Genomic DNA, 16,913 nt, shown 5'->3' with positions numbered 1-16,913 from the left:
AATATGTAAAATTATGTATATTTTTATTTGAAAAAAAAATATATTGATTTCTTTAGGCAAAAAAAATATGTTGAAAAAGTTGATATACTGTTTAATTTGAAAAAAAGAGAAAGAAAACTATTATAGACGGCTTTAATTTGTTATGCTTAGATTTTATTATAAAATAAATAACTTTTGATTCATTTTTAATAATATGTCTAATGAGTATAATTTTTTCAATTTAAATTTATAGAATATGAGTTAAAATATTATTTCTTTAAGAAGTTTTTAAATTCAAATATTTTTTATTAAATTTAGAGGGTTCAAAATTCTATGGTGTGTAATTGCGATTTTTACATTCTATTTATGTAATTTGCCCCATGTGGGCCCCCCTCGCATAGCTCCGCCAGTGGATTCTAGAAACAGTCATACTCATTTGTGACACTTTTTCTCCAAATACATGACTGTGATTACGAAAAATCTTATCCCTTCAGTTGCGACCGTTGAAAATTGCAATTAGTCAAGAAGCCAACTAGTTACGGCAACCAACCATGTACCACCTATTTGTCTTGCCGTTCAATGACCGGCAATAAAAAGGAAAAACCGTGATCGTTTTGTGTGTGTATATATATTTGATAAAGATACAGATAATAGAGGAATTAAAAGAAGACATTGACTTTCAGACAGCTATGTCTGTGAAGCTTATGGCCTCGGTGCTGTTGTTGGTGACAACAATGGTACAAGTGAGCAGTGCAGATACGAGTTTCATCTTTAATGATGGGTTCCAATCTGCCAATTTAACCATGGCTGGTATTTCTTTCATCACTTCCAATGGCCTCCTGCAGCTCACCAATGAAACTAGGATGCAAAAGGGTCATGCTTTTTATCCCAATCCGATAGTTTTCACAAACACTTTTTCTTTCTCTACCACTTTCGTTTTCGCCATTAGACCTGAATATCCAACTCTGAGTGGTCATGGGATAGCTTTTGTGATTTCTCCAACAAAAGCATTTCCAAGTTCTTTAGCCAGTCAGTACCTAGGCCTCTTCAACGGAACCAACAATGGCGACTCTGAAAACCATGTGCTAGCAGTGGAATTCGACCCTGTCCAGAACATCGAGTTTGAGGATATCAATGATAACCATGTTGGAATTGATATTGATGGCTTGAACTCAACAACATCTGCGCCCGCAGGCTACTATTTTAACGGGTTTCAGTTTCGCAATTTGACCCTCATCAGTGGCCTTGCCATGCAGGTATGGGTGGACTATGATGGAGCCAACAAGCAAATCATTGTCACTCTAGCTCCATTGAATGTTAACAAGCCGGAAACTCCATTGTTAACGTTGTCCCGTGATCTTTCTGACATTCTAATTAATCCCAGTTACGTCGGATTCTCCTCTTCAACTGGATCAGTCACAGCTTCTCATTATGTTCTTGGTTGGAGTTTCAAGGTCAATGGGAATGCTCAAAACCTTGATACCTCAAAACTCCAAAAGCTTCCACGACTTGGAGGAAACGGACAATCTATGATTTTGCTAATTGGGTCACCTCTCCTTTCACTTTCTTTCATTGTTCTTGTAATTTTATCTATAGTTTATTACATAAATTGGAAAAAGAAGTTTTCTGAGATTGTTGAGGATTGGGAGCAAGACTATGGTCCTCACAGATTCAAATACAAAGATCTCTACATCGCCACAAAGGGATTCAAAGAGAAAGAGCTTCTGGGCGGTGGTGGTTTTGGTAGTGTGTACAAAGGGATAATTCCAGGTTCGAAAATTGAGGTTGCTGTGAAGAAAGTATCCCATGAATCCCGACAAGGCATGAGGGAATTCATAGCAGAAATAGTGAGCATCGGTCATCTTCGACATCGAAACCTCGTGTCTCTTTTGGGATATTGTAGGCGAAAAAGTGAGCTTCTTTTGGTGTATGACTTTATGCCAAATGGAAGCTTAGATAAATATCTCTATAACCAACCCAAAGCGACCCTAAATTGGACGCAAAGATTTAGAATCATCAAGGGCGTGGCTTTGGGATTGTGCTATTTGCATGAAGAATGGGAGCAAGTCGTGGTTCACAGAGACATAAAAGCAAGCAATGTATTGTTAGATTCGGAGTTGAATGGGAGGTTAGGAGATTTTGGTCTTGCAAGATTATATGATCATGGGAGTGATCCTGCGACCACACATGTGGTCGGAACCTTGGGATACCTTGCACCGGAGAACACAAGCAATTTATTTTGGTGGATAGAGTTTATGGGTTATGGAAGAGGGGTCAGATTATTGAGGCTAAGGATCAAAATTTAGGAACGGAGTACAATGCAGAGGAGGTAGAATTAGTGTTGAAACTAGGGCTTATGTGTTCAAATTCTATTGCAGGAGATAGGCCAAGCATGCGTCAAGTTGTGCAGTATTTGAATATGGAAGTTCCTTTGCCTGATTTGCCAGTGCTAATCTCGTCTCCTTGTTCTGGATTCACAAGTGGAGGTCACAAAGGGTTTGATGACATTGACATGTCCTTTCCATCTTCCAGTATCGATGGCTATTTCTCTCGCACTTCAATACCTGAATCGATCCTCTCTGGAGGTCGTTGATTTCCTTTAAAATGTACAGTAGTTGAGTTCATATACTTTTGGTTAGGCTGTGTAATGTTTAATTTGGAAGAGTTCCCTAATTTTCCCTTAGTTTCATGTTTTGATTTGTTAGCTGTACACGCTATATGCAAGTTTCGTTCTAGAAGTGAGTTTATGGTTATTGGAATATGAGGAAAATATGGAGTGCCCTGATTTTCTGCTTGGAAGACCGATGTGCGATAAAAATCTAAAATAAGCCACTCTTCAATATTACTCATCAAGATGCAAGCCTATTTATACTAATGACCTAATACTATCTTATACTTAACCAAGTAGGACTTTTTTTTTTGGTAAGTTATACTCCCTCTCTCCTTAAATATAAGATGTTTTTTAAAAGCTTATTTTGTCCTAAAATATAAGGGATGGTGATGATTTTTTTGAATAATTAGACAAGTTTACCCTTCTTTTGAAAAATGAAATAGATCATTAAATGTATATTTTTTCCACCATTATCATAATATTAATTATGACATTATTAAGGATAAAATTAAAAAATTATTGTGTTTTTATGTAAGTTTAACTAAATAACAAACTTTTATTAATATGTGAGATTCGGTTAAAAACACCTTATATATAAGAACGGAGGAAGAAGTATAAAATACTGTTTTTAGTAGACGACATGCTATTCCAAGTGATTGTAAAGCCATGAATTTGTTTCAAAATACATATGCTACGCCAATGTAATGCCGGGAAAGTTATGAGGAATTTGTTATAGAAATTTGTGATCTATTCTCCAGTAACGGACGAAATATTTCCAACTTAGGTTCTGGTTTTCGGTAATCATGCATGAATTTAGTTCAGAATAACAACTGAGTTAATTAATACTTAAGTAAATCCAGTTTTAAGTGGGCTATTTAATTACTTCAAGTAAGTTGCAAAAATATTTTTAATAAATAAACGATATATCTTCTAGTTTTCAGTAGTCATAATTCCATTTAGAACAATAATTGCGTCTTAAAATTAACAAGTTAATTTTCAAGACTGGACCACAAAATATTTTTTTATGCCTAGGATCTCTAATTTTGTTGTTCTGGTTCTTAATAAAAATTGGGTAAAATGGCATGGGATCTTGACCCAGGCCGTGGAAGGGTCCAGTTTCGATACTTATTAGCTGATTAGCAATCTCGACAAATTTGAACAGATCAGATTTATCATTTTTATTTTTATATTTTATTATATATTTATTAAAATATAAAATATAAAATATTAATAAATCTACTTTATCATCAATTTAAATAATACAGATTTAATTTAGATGGTCCAATTCAATATTAATTCTTTTAATTTTTACTTCCTCCAATTCTATTTATAAGTCATATCTACTAACCTTACCAATGCCAATACAACAACAATATAAAAAATAACTATAAATGAAATTTTAAAACTAACCTTCAAATAAAAAACCAAAAAATAATTCAAATAATATAATATTATTTTTTAAATAATTCTCTCTCATAATACTATACAGAAAAAGTGGATGGTGAGAGAAAAAGTTGAAAGACCGAGTGAGAGAGAGAGAGCAAGCCAGCTAAATGAAGATGGAGTAAATTAGATGGGCACTTTTAGAATTTCATTTTGAAATAGGAAGTTCTCAATTGTCAATGACTTATAATGCAGACCGAGTATATCTTCTAGAAACGGTCTTATAATGTGGACCGGAGAGAGTACAAGTGAAGAATTTATTTATTTATTTATTTATTTTTGAGGAAAACAGTCAAGAATCTTACTTTCATAATGAATCTGTGGTCGAACCAAAACAACCTTTCCCTTCAACCATCCGCACAAAAAGTAGAAACTCTGCTTTCGTGTGTATCTGAATTACTGTGTGCTCTATTCCAACAATTTCCCGAACTGGCTCGTCGCGTCAGGTTATTACCGGCATATTGAAGCTAACGTGTAGGAAATTAATTTCTTTTAAGGGACTTGTTAAATGTAATTAAATAATTGTTATTTTCAATAGCATTATTTAAGTTAGTTTAGTTAGATTAATATGTGATTACTATTTACCCATGTATTACCGATGTACTTCAGTATTTTTGTAGTCAAATTAACTTGATCCTAATCAATGCAAGAGTTCAATTTTACCAAATCACACACTTGTGATTGTGATAGGGCCCAATGCGTGTAATAAAAGCCTTATATACACTTTAATCCAGTCTCTTCTTAGCTCGCACGGCCTGGCCGAAAATTAGTTGGCGTGTTTTTGGTGAAAGGACTTAGATATAAAACGAAAGTTTCATGAAAATGTTATAAGAACAACTATATTATACGACGATGAGTATTTAACTTTAAAAAGATAACGAGAGTATAAAATTAAAATAATAAAATAAGAATGTTGATACTAGCACTTATTAAGAGAAAGATGGATAGAAAATTATTTAATATAATTTGGACATGTATGTACAAAGAAAATTATGGGAGAAACATCGATGAAAAAAATGAAATGGACCGTTTTGAGTCTTTTATAAAGAGGGTTAAGGAAGATTGAAGAGAATACTTATATTCCTTCTGTTAAAAAATATAAGACATTTTTTAAGGAGTTGAATATTCAAAAATATAAAGTATTTTTAATCTTTTAAGGTGTAATCATTACTTTTTTTAAAAGTGCTCATATTGATAGAGACTTTATATTTATTATAGAGTATTTAATAGAGATAAATATGAAAAGATAGAATTAGTTTGAAAATAGATAACTATTTTATTAGGATGAAATTTAATTAAATATGTTTTATATTTTTAAAGAAAAGAAATAAAAATTATTAAACGACTCTTATTAGCTAATAATATTATTAAAAAATTAGTTAATAATAACATTGTTCAATTTATATTGCCGACCCACACATCATTAAAGCTTGTTCTTTTTTCTCTTTTTTTGGTGCGGCATTTAACTTAATTTTCTTAATTTAGCTAAATTAAAAAGGAGTACGTTAAATGGTGGAAATTAAAGTAGTTGTACAATGGCGGTTATTCATGAGTGATTTTTGTTTTGATCAGATGAAATCGTGACCGTCCATATCGAAAGATCCTCGAATGCCGTGGACATGAGGGTGAGCTGCGTTCTGGGACCAGATTCTTTGATCCTGTACGTAGTGTTGAGTATGTCAGCAACATCATATCATAGGTAGGAACCTTACTCACGCCTTAATCTGAGTTCCGTGGAGCTACTGGCACTCGAAATCAAATGGAAAAAATTATGCTAAATGACCAAAGGGGACATCATATTTGTTATAAAACACCTTAAGAAAAAACAAAATTCCAAATGTAAATTTAGTTTAAAAATCCCAAATTGCCCTCAAGCAAAATATATAGCACAAACTCAACCTCTCCCATCCAAGTTCAGATTTTTTGGGGGCCTAAGCCAGGGCAGAGGATAAAGATCTCAAAATCATATTTAATCATCCCATTGTTAGATTAAATTTGTTAAATTTAATAATTATGTGGATTATCATTAATTAATGGAAATAATTAATTGACATTTTAAGCAATTAGTATTGTTTTGATATTAAGCACAGACTCTTTCCGTCCCAAATTATAAGATAATTTTAAAGATATTTCGTCATTCCAAAAAATAAAATAATTTGATAAAAGTAAAATTTCATTAATAATATTTTTTCAATATTATCCTTTAAATTGAAAGAGAATGGTAATGATTAGGTGTGTGGATTTAAAATTATATTAAATGAAGGTATTTTTAAAATTTTATATTTTTATTTTTTAAAAAAAGTTTATAAAATGTCACTATTAAGCTGTATTAGAATGTGTAACCTTATTTTAATTTTTTTTTAATAATTTGGAATAAAGATAGTAACATATCTGGCCCTGTTTTTATGTGTTCTCACATGTAAGCTTATTTGGATAGAGGTTAAACAATTATCTCCCCTTAATTGTTCGTGGTCTCCTCACGCTATCTGATAATTACAAAGAAAATTGAGTCCTTTTTTTTAAAAAAAAAAATGGCTCACATGCTGCTTCTCTGTGCTCAGTAAAGGCTAAAAAGAAAAGTAGGCCGGAGAATGTACTTTTTTTTTTTTTTTTTACTGGGAGACCAATTGAGCATTTGTGAATTCTTGATCAGGCACTGCGAAAACTAGTTATGAATCAGTAAATTTGATATCTTACAGCCATTAAATATTGGAGAATATATACAATGATATTTTCTTTTAGAAGGGCAATTCAGTATTTTTGCAATCGATTAAGTTTTGATTTATAGTCTTTCAAATAATTACAATATTTAAGGCATTTTATAATATTTCTTTTGATCTTTTAGGATAATTTTCCCACTTTGAGATTTATGACATTGAAAATGGGGAAAATCACAATTAAGGACCTCTAGAGATAATTAATTATGCTACAGGATCAAAGTACCTATCTTTGCTGTGAAAAGATAAAAATACCTTTCATGTGTATATTATATACTTTTTTAACAACAACTCTTCATTTGGAAAAAAAACAAGTTTCACATTTTAATAACAATAAATTCTCTTATTAACAACTCTAAACAATCAACTTAATGGTGGAGAGGAATAAGTAATGTGATTTGGTGAATAAGTCCCCATTCGAAAAAAAAAAAACAAGTCACATTTCTATTTTAACAACAACCAATTTCTTTATTAACAACTTTAAAAAATTGATATGGTGTAGAAAGGAATGTAACATCCTAAATTTTAATATTTGGATAATAAAATAATTATGAGTAATTTTTAGGAATAGAAAAGGAATTTGGAGGCATTGAAAAGGAGTTTCGAGGCATACAAAATTAGTAATATATTGAGGATTATAAATTTATAAAATAGGCAAAATAATTTAGAGAGAGATAAATATATATATATATATATTAGCCAAAATAGAATAAATTAAAAGAAGTTAATTACAAAAAAAATAAGAATAATAATAAATAATAAATACATATACATATAGAGTAGTTATAGCATATAAAATATTGGGGTCAATATATATATATACACACACAAGTAATTAAAATGTAAAATATTAATACAAATGGGAAAAAAGAGAGGAAAAGCCATACATATATATATATATATATATATAAATATTTATAATATAATATTCTGTAAAACAAAAAATAAATGGAAGAACAGATTGGGGGAGCCCATGGCCCATTCCAATCAATTTGAGGAGACCTAATAAGATAATAATAGGTTAGCAGTCATGCATGCACACATAATGCACTTTGGTTTCCACGGCGCAAACTGAGTGACAGCAAGAGAGATCAGGCGCACAAGGGAGAGGGAGAGGGAGAGGGAGAGAATTTTAATGTTCAGGTTTTATAAGCAGATATTCAAAGGTGATTTTAATCTTTTCAAAATTAATTAAGTATTCTAAATATTATATTTTGTCTATCTATCTATTTAGTTTTTAGATTTTAAAAAGTGAAAAAAAAATCTAAAGTAGGATCTATTAGATTTTTTTTTAGGTCTTTCTATTGATAGAAATTTCTTTAATAACATATCTAAATTTATTATGAGATTTTAGGATATTTAATCTATAAACATGAAATTTTTATTAGATCTTAGGACTCTTAGAATAAAGTTTGAGGGGGAAAAAAAGATGATTTGAGACAAATCAATGATTTGAAGTGTATGAAAAATTTGTTAGTTATAAACATAGAGAAATTAGTTTATAATAGTTAATATAGATTTAAAAGAGAATTTTGGATTTTCTAAAATAATTTTAAGATCTTAGAGTAATATTAAAGTAGCTTTGAGAGTAATCTTTTAACAATTTTAAATTATATATTAATATTTTTATATACATGTGACTTATATAGACTCTTACTGAGAGCGCTTATAGCTTGGATTAAATTCTTACTGTGCAATTACTTTTAAGTTTAAGAAGAATAGGTAATTTGACATTTTTTCATATGTGTGCCAACTATGTTTGTTGTGGTGTTTTATAAAAGTATGTCTAGTATAATTTTGTCTAATTATGAGTATGACACATGTATATAAAAGTATGAATGACTTTAATCTTGTCAAGCATGCATGTGATTATTGCCATGAGTATTTGAGGTTTAAAGCTTATTCTAATGCATCGTGATGGTTGCATATCATGCATTGATGATGAGTTGTGGAGATGATGTGGATGTGGATGTTAATATGTATACATAATTGTGACCACGTGGTTGCTTCCACTACGCACACATTGGTTGGCTTTTGTTGAGCCTTGTTTCTCAATACTTATTTGGCCAAATTTGTAAAAGGAAAATGTAACGTCCCAATTTAAATTTTAATAGTTAATTTGGGTTAATAGAAATTTAAAAAAAAATATTTAGAGGTAAATAAATTAGTAGAAAATGATCATTAAATCTAACTTAGGATATAATTCTAAATTAATTTTTTTTTAAAAAAAATTATTATTAATTAATTAAAAAAATATATTATTAAATTATTATTATAAAAAAAAGGTATGCAAAAAAAAAAAGAGAGAGAGAAGAAGAAAAAGAGAAGTTTGCTTCAATAGTAAGAATAGTAAAATAATAATAATAAAGAAAGAGAGAAAGAAGAGAGAGAAAAGAATAAAAAAATGTGTGGGACCCACTGAATTTTTATAAAAACTCACCTGTTGCTTCATTTCTTCATTCTTTCTTTCGTGCGTGAGCTGAGGCAGAGAGAGCATCTGTGAGCCAAGTTCACCGGTGCTGGGTTTTAAGGTAAGAATTTTTAATAGGATATTTAGGGTGTGATTTTAAGCTTTTCAAGACTAAGTAAGTGTTCTAAAATTTTTTCATAGTCATCCTTCTTCTTTAGTTTCTGAGTTTGTAGTGGTAGAAAATTTAAGATCTGGAAGAGGGATGAATTTATGTTGAATAAATATGATTTTTGAGGTTGTCAGTAGTATAATAAATGTTCTAAAGTATAAATTTATTGATGATCTTTGAATCTGTGGCTTATGGATCAAATTCTAAACTAGATCTGAAAATATATGTTGATTTATTGAGGTTTAGATGATTATTTGGGACGAGAAATGAATTATTATGGTTATAGGATTATGATTCTAAGCTAGAGACTCAATTTTTAATTTTTGGGTATTTTAGGTACGAATTTATGAAATAAAAAGAAAATTTTGATAATAGAAATTAGTTTAGAAGTTGATTTTTAGATTATTAATGTTTATTGATAATCAAAAAAGGAGTTAAAAATTTTACTTAATAGTATTAACTATAGATTTGTATTAAGATTGAGATTAGAAATTATGTTATATTTTTAATTCTATTATTAGAATTATTTTATTAGTTTCAAAAATTGAAACTAATATTTATAAATAATATGTTATTTGTAGATTGTATTACTGGTGAAGATTGTAGTGAGAGAGAAATTTTAAGGAATAATTTATTGAAAAAGCCACAAGATAACCATGCTTTTAATTTGTGATTAGTGTTACTTCATGTTAATTGGGTGATTATTGAGAAAATTATGAATTTTTGTAATATTGTATAATTATGCAATATTATTATGAATTTGTTTGATTATTGTGGGAGGTGTTGGGAGACTTGCTATTGTTGTTGTATTTATGTGCCACGTGGTACGCCCCTATTGGAGCTCAATAGGTGGCTTGTAAGGGCTCGGGCTAATCTACCTTTGGCCGGGTAATTTAGCACCGAGTGAGGGCTACGGCTCGAGGTTAATGGAGGGATATAAGGATGGTTGTTTGTGTTTATTATAATATTTCTTATATTTGTTGGAATTATATTATTTTTAATTCTCACTTAGTAAGCACACACTTAACTGTTTGTATACACTATCATAAATTGGCTTTGGTTACTGGGACTTTTGAGTCTCATTATGTGGTTAACAATTTTCAGGAGAAGAGCCACGAGTGACACGTGGAGGAGTCCCAGAGGCTTAGTGGTATAGATCCACTGTCTCTTTTGGGTATTTAATTTATGATTTATAATGTGTTATATTGCCAATATTAGGGCTTTTTGTTTATTGTCAATTATATGAATATATAAATGTAATCATGCTTTTCAAACTATTTCTATTTTTGGTACAATTTAGATGACTGTAATTTTAATATTTGGTTTACTTTGGATTGGTTTAAATGGCATGATTATAAGGCCAAATAACTGGCTTGTGTTGAAAATTGACTAAATTGCTTATTTTACTTGTTGGGAGTATAAGGATGGATAAATATGATTTAGTTTACTTATTGGGAGTATAAGGATGGACAAATGTGATTTAGCCTAATGGCATGTGGGAGGTAAAAATTTATCTGAAATGTTATAGTGTGTGAGTTGAAGCCAATTATAAAATATTTTATATCAAAATTATTGATATAAAAATGTGTTGGGTGGTTGTAACCCAACTATGGTTGAGTTAAATTATTTAAAAAAAAAATTTTGGTGTGTTACAGAAAATGTGGGACAATGACACCTCTTAAGTGTATTCTTTGATGAGAAGAGTCATAGTTTGGCTTGGGCTCTATACTTTTGATAAGGTATATCCTAAACTTTAAAGATGCTTTAGTCAGTCCAATACGTGGGCCAAATTGTGAATAAGCCTATGGTTTCGGTTAGTAGTATAAGGTTGGATAGAGCAACAAGGGGGTTATGTATCTTGCATATGATCATATGTTACATATAACTATAATGAATGATGGCTCATAAATTTTTATGTTCATAATTTAATGATGATGAAATTATATGTTTGCATATAATATTATTTATGTGTAGTTGTTAGTTTGTACATGTATCGTAAAACTTTGGGTTACTGAGATATTAGTTAGTGTTCAACCCTTTCTTTAACATTTTTAGGCAAGCATATAGAGCGAAGGGAAGCAACTGGAAGCTAAAGTAATTAAGCCCCAAGTTTCATTTTAGTTTGTAGAATAATCAACTACTAGTTTAGGACTTGTTTTTCATTCGGGATTAATTGTTAAATTATTATTATTTATTGATGATTGATTTATGTTGATTAAATATTTTATTATAAAACTTTTGGATTGAGACTTTTACTAAAAAACAAATATTTAAGTATTTGTTATGGAATGTGACACGTGTGTCTGGAGACTTTAATACAGACCACATATACTTTATAAAAAAAATATTAAATTTAAACTTTTACAACCTTGGTAGCCATTTTTAACTAGTTTAATTCTTTTCTATCAAGGTTAGTTTTTAAGTATCTATTTATTAGATGAATCTTTCCATGAACATGATAGCTCTTTGAGATTTAAATCAACTCTTTTCTACCATGATTATCTTTTAAAAATAAATTTGAGAATTTCTTTTAACATTTTTTTACCATAGTAATTATTTTAATTAGTTTAATCTTTTTATGACCATGGTATTTAGTTAAGTTTTTTAGTCAATAAAGCTATGGTGTTACAAGAAACAAGTATTGTGATTCACTTAACAAATATCCATTCAAGAAAAAAGTTTCATTTTTATTCTAATAATAATTAATTCTATTATTAACAACTACAAAATATTAATTTAATAAAAGAATTATTGTTGTAATCTAGTGAATAAGTCTTCATTAGAGAAAAAATAAATCTCATTCTCATTATAACAACAATTAAATTCGCCCTTTACAATAAAAATACATCAAAGGTAATTTTACCTTTTAATAATAAATTTTAATTACATTTAGATTCTCTAATCTTATAGAGTAATATCAGAATCATTTAATTTTGTAACGTAATTAATTATTTTTAGGGGTACTTGATTGTGATTTTCCCTTGTAAATGCCAATGCCCAGCAGCCACGCCATGCATGACGAGTCAATAGCCAATATGATTCTTGTCATGATCATATATTATTACCAGCCTATTTGGTTTTGATATTATTACCAGCCTCTATCACGTGGAGGCATATTCTTTCAATGATGCATAAACATATGTTTGGGGTGTACAGCTCAATTATAATTATTAAATTTTATTAATATTTAAAAATTATTGAGATATATTGTTTTTATAAATTTAAAATAATCTACATGGTCAAAACACTTTTCATACAAGAGCAGGCCTACTTGCACGTTGAGGAAGGGCTATCCCCATGGCCATTTCATTGGTGTAACGTTTAGTGTGTGTGGCTCGCGTTTGTGTATGAGTATGACAGTATGGGGTTGAGTGGCTCCATATATCCCTTCATTTTTTTTTTGTTTTTTAAAAAAACACTATTCCCTTTCCCTCTCACACACAAATGCATTTATACAAAACAGCACACCCATCTATAATTCTAATTTCTTATTTGAAAATCAAATAAATAGACATAAAATGTATATTATGTTCCTTGACATTCTTATGATCCTCCCCTCTTGTAGCAAGATCTTTCCCATTATGATTGAAGGGAAAAATGTGTGTCTGGGTTGTTGTGCGATATATTATGTAGATCGGATGTGTGTGTGAAACTTCAACATATAAAAATACTTTTATTATTGATGCATGATGAATATTATTTTTTATCAATAAAAAAGAGTGAAATTTAATATTTATATGCTATATATGTTATTTTTCACTAGATTGTTCACATTTTTCTTAAATAAATTATTATTATGAAAATTGAGTAATTACTTTAATGAATTCATTTTTATTCTTTAATTTGTATATATTATTGATTAATATTGATTTCAGTACATCAAACATGTAGTTTTTTAGAGTTTCTATCATATGTATAAATTAAATCTATGACTTAATTTTTGATTTTTTAATCTTTTAAATATGATATAATTTTAATTGATTCTTATCTTATGACTTCTTTTATATTGTAAAAAAAATTCAATTAAGTTTTTATTCTAGATATTAAAAAAATTAAAGAATAAATCTGAAATGACTTTTATTTAAATTTGGCCACCCAACTTTCCCATTATGGTTCTACCTCTTGTCCTCTCCTAAAATTTGAAATTTGATATTTTTTGAATATTATATGACAAAATTTTTAATAGTCATTTGGTCAAATTGAATTGTTGTTGTTGTGTCACGTGACACTCATTGAATGAGTAAACTTAAATCATTCATTATATCCAAATCTATCATAACACTGACCCCTACTTAAGTAAATATATTTAAAAGGTTTTTTTTTTTTAAGTAGGCTTTTAGGTTAAGATATACTTTATGTAAGCTCAAGCTTGAGTCGTGAGAAAAGCTTTATACGAGCTTCAAATCAAACTCAAATCTTTAATTTATCACATAAATTCAAATGTATTTAGCTAAAACTTAACTCGACCTAACCTATTTTCATCCCTACATAGAGTAGTAACTTTATTGATGAAATTGAATGTAATTTTAAAACAATAATATGATTATTATCGCAACCTAACTCAAGAACCATTAGTGTCTATTACTCACTTTAACATCACTAGTAGTTAATCAAGTAGCTAACATTCACTTTCAGGCCAAAAATGTAGCTAACTATATAATTAAATTAAGTGAAAATATCATCTAAGAACTCCTGTAGAATTTTAATATAAAAAAGTATCCTAAAAATTTATAATATCACTGCACCCCTTGAAACCCTTAGTTACAATAAACCAAGTCTATAAGTTTTTTTAACCTGTTCATGAACAAATGTTCACCTGCTAATTACATATGATAACTTGTGAATAATCAAATACTTTACGACTGTTTATAATAGAGTGAGACTTGTAAAACGCTATAAGCATAATTAGGTCCCCCTAAATCTTCTTTTTAGATGTGTCAGTGGGCGCAGTGATATTCCATATATTTAGGATCATCGTTCGATATTAAAATGTTACATGGGTTCTTAGATGATATTTTTCCTCACATTAAACAACCAACCTATTATTGTTCCTGGCTTCTTGCCCTTCAACGTACGGCCGCCGACAAAAACCAGAGAACACAAAACGAAAGATTACATTATATTGCTTTGAGGCCACTCATGTTTGTGAAGATTATGGCGTTGGCGTTTTTGTTGGTTACAGCAATAGTACCAGTGAGAGGTGAAGATACAAGTTTCACCTTTAACAATGGCTTCCTGTCTGCTAATTTAACTATGGACGGTCTTTGTTCCATCACTTCCAATGGCCTCCTCCAACTCACCAATGAAACCAGGCTGCAAAAGTGTCATGCTTTTTACCCAAATCCAATAGGTTTCTCAAACACTTCATCTTTCTCCACCACTTTCGTTTTCGCCATTAGACCTCAATATCCAACTCTGAGTGGTCATGGATTAGCTCTTGTAGTTTCTCCAGCAAAAGCATTTCCAGGTGCTCTGGGCAGTCAATACCTCGGCCTCTTCAATGGAACCAACAATGGCAACCCCAAAAATCATGTGCTCGCAGTGGAGTTTGACCCTGTTCAGAACAACGAGCTTGGGGATATCAATGATAACCATGTTGGAATTGATATTAACGGCTTGAACTCAACAAAATCTGCTCCTGTAGGATATTATGTTAATGGGTTGGAGTTTCATAATTTGAGCCTCATCAGTGGCCTTCCGATGCAGGTGTGGGTGGATTATGATGGAGCCAACAAGCAAATCAATGTCACACTAGCTCCGATCAACTTGAACAAACCCCAAACACCATTGTTAATGTTGTCCCAAGATCTTTCTCACATTCTAAAAAATCCTAGTTATGTCGGATTCTCATCTTCGACAGGGTCACTCGTAGCTTCTCACTATGTTCTTGGTTGGAGTTTCAAGGTCAATGGGGAAGCTCAAAACCTTGTAACCTCTGAACTCCCAAAGCTACCACGACTTGGAGGAAAAAAACAATCTATGATTTTGTTAATTGGGTTACCTTTGTTTTTTCTCTGTTTAATTATTTTGGCGAGTTTATCTATAGTTTATTACATAAACAAGAGAAGGAAGTTTTCTGAGATTGTGGAGAAGTGGGAGGAAGACTATGGTGGTCATAGGTTTAAATACAAAGATCTCTACTTGGCCACAAAAGAATTTGGGGAGACAGAGCTTTTGGGAAGTGGTGGATTTGGAAAGGTGTATAAAGGTACAATGCCTGGTTCGACAATGGAGGTTGCTGTGAAGAAAGTATCCCACGAATCCCGACAGGGAATGAAGGAATTCATAGCAGAAATTGTGAGTATCGGTCGCGTTCGTCATCGAAACCTCGTATCTCTTTTGGGATATTGCAGGCGAAAAGGTGAGCTCCTTTTAGTCTATGACTTCATGCCCAATGGAAGTTTAGATAAATATCTCTTTAACCAACCCAAGGAGACACTAAATTGGATGCAAAGATTCACAATCATCAAAGGCATAGCTTCAGGTTTGTGTTATCTACATGAAGAATGGGAGCAGGTCGTGGTTCACAGGGACATAAAAGCAAGCAATGTTTTGCTAGATTCAGAGCACAATGGAAGGCTAGGAGATTTTGGTCTAGCAAGGTTATATGATCATGGGAGTGATCCTGCAACTACACATGTGGTCGGGACTTTTGGGTATCTTGCACCGGAGAACACAAGAACAGGGAAAGCGACGACAAAGACTGATGTTTTTGCTTTTGGTGCGTTTTTGCTCGAGGTTGCTTGTGGAAGAAGGCCTATTGAGCAAGGAAGTGATGGTGAGAGCGTGATTTTGGTGGATTGGGTTCATGGGCTGTGGAAGAGGGGTGAGATCATTGAGGCAATAGATCAAAATTTAGGAAGAGATTACAGAGCAGAGGAGGTTGAATTGGTGTTGAAGCTTGGACTTTTGTGTTCAAATTCTCAGCCTTTAAGTAGGCCAAGCATGCGTCAAGTTATGCAGTATTTGAACAGGGATGTGCCTTTGCCTGATTTGTCTTTGATAATCTCAACTCCTTCTTGTTTTGAGTTCAAATTTGGGATTCATAAAGATTTTGATGACATCGGAATGTCCTTTCCATCTTCTAGCACGGGAGGCTGTTTTTCTCGTAGTTCAATGCCTGAATCGGTTCTCTCTGGTGGTCGTTGATTTGGTAAGGAGTCAGACGTGTCCAAAGTATAAAGTAGTTTATTTAGTAAGGACATGCATTAGTGTTTGTTGGGCACTAGCATTACGTATGTTTGTTATGGTATTGGTAAATTAGATGCCTTGTGGAAAAGTATAATTAAGGAAATATTATGGTTTTTTTTGGATATTGGGGCTCCATAAATTCTGGTCATGTAATGAACTCACATAGATAAGTATTTGACAAAACTGTCAAATTTAGTGAAAAAAGAATAATCCTAAATAACTAATTAAATACATCTTATAAATGATTAAAGTTGCACTAAAACAATAATTAAGACACAAAACAAATTAAAAAATAATTACTCTTTTCTCACCCTAATGAAATGGTTAAAGTTGCATTCTTATAAATGAGTTATAAATATTAGAATGAATTTTATAAAAAGTCTTATATTAAAA

The 16,913-nt window shown here is 30.9% G+C and overlaps 1 protein-coding gene and 1 pseudogene across 1 annotated transcript; both read left to right on the top strand.

The window, feature by feature from the left end:
• Positions 1-630: 630 nt before the first annotated feature.
• Positions 631-2,749, top strand: LOC129288968 (L-type lectin-domain containing receptor kinase IV.1-like; annotated as a pseudogene).
• Positions 2,750-14,419: 11,670 nt separating this feature from the next.
• LOC129288908 (L-type lectin-domain containing receptor kinase IV.1-like) lies at positions 14,420-16,642 on the top strand. The gene has a single exon (XM_054925724.1). It carries the CDS (start codon positions 14,469-14,471, stop codon positions 16,476-16,478), a length of 2,010 nt encoding a protein of 669 aa, XP_054781699.1. The 5' UTR covers positions 14,420-14,468; the 3' UTR covers positions 16,479-16,642.
• Positions 16,643-16,913: the final 271 nt, after the last annotated feature.

The sequence above is a fragment of the Prosopis cineraria genome, unplaced genomic scaffold, assembly GCF_029017545.1.
Source record: "Prosopis cineraria cultivar Desert tree isolate PC_DT_omini unplaced genomic scaffold, ASM2901754v1 PC12, whole genome shotgun sequence".
In the NCBI taxonomy this organism is placed as follows: Eukaryota; Viridiplantae; Streptophyta; class Magnoliopsida; order Fabales; family Fabaceae; genus Prosopis; species Prosopis cineraria.
Note: the sequence above shows the minus strand (reverse complement) of the source record. Positions and strands in the feature narration are given on the sequence as shown.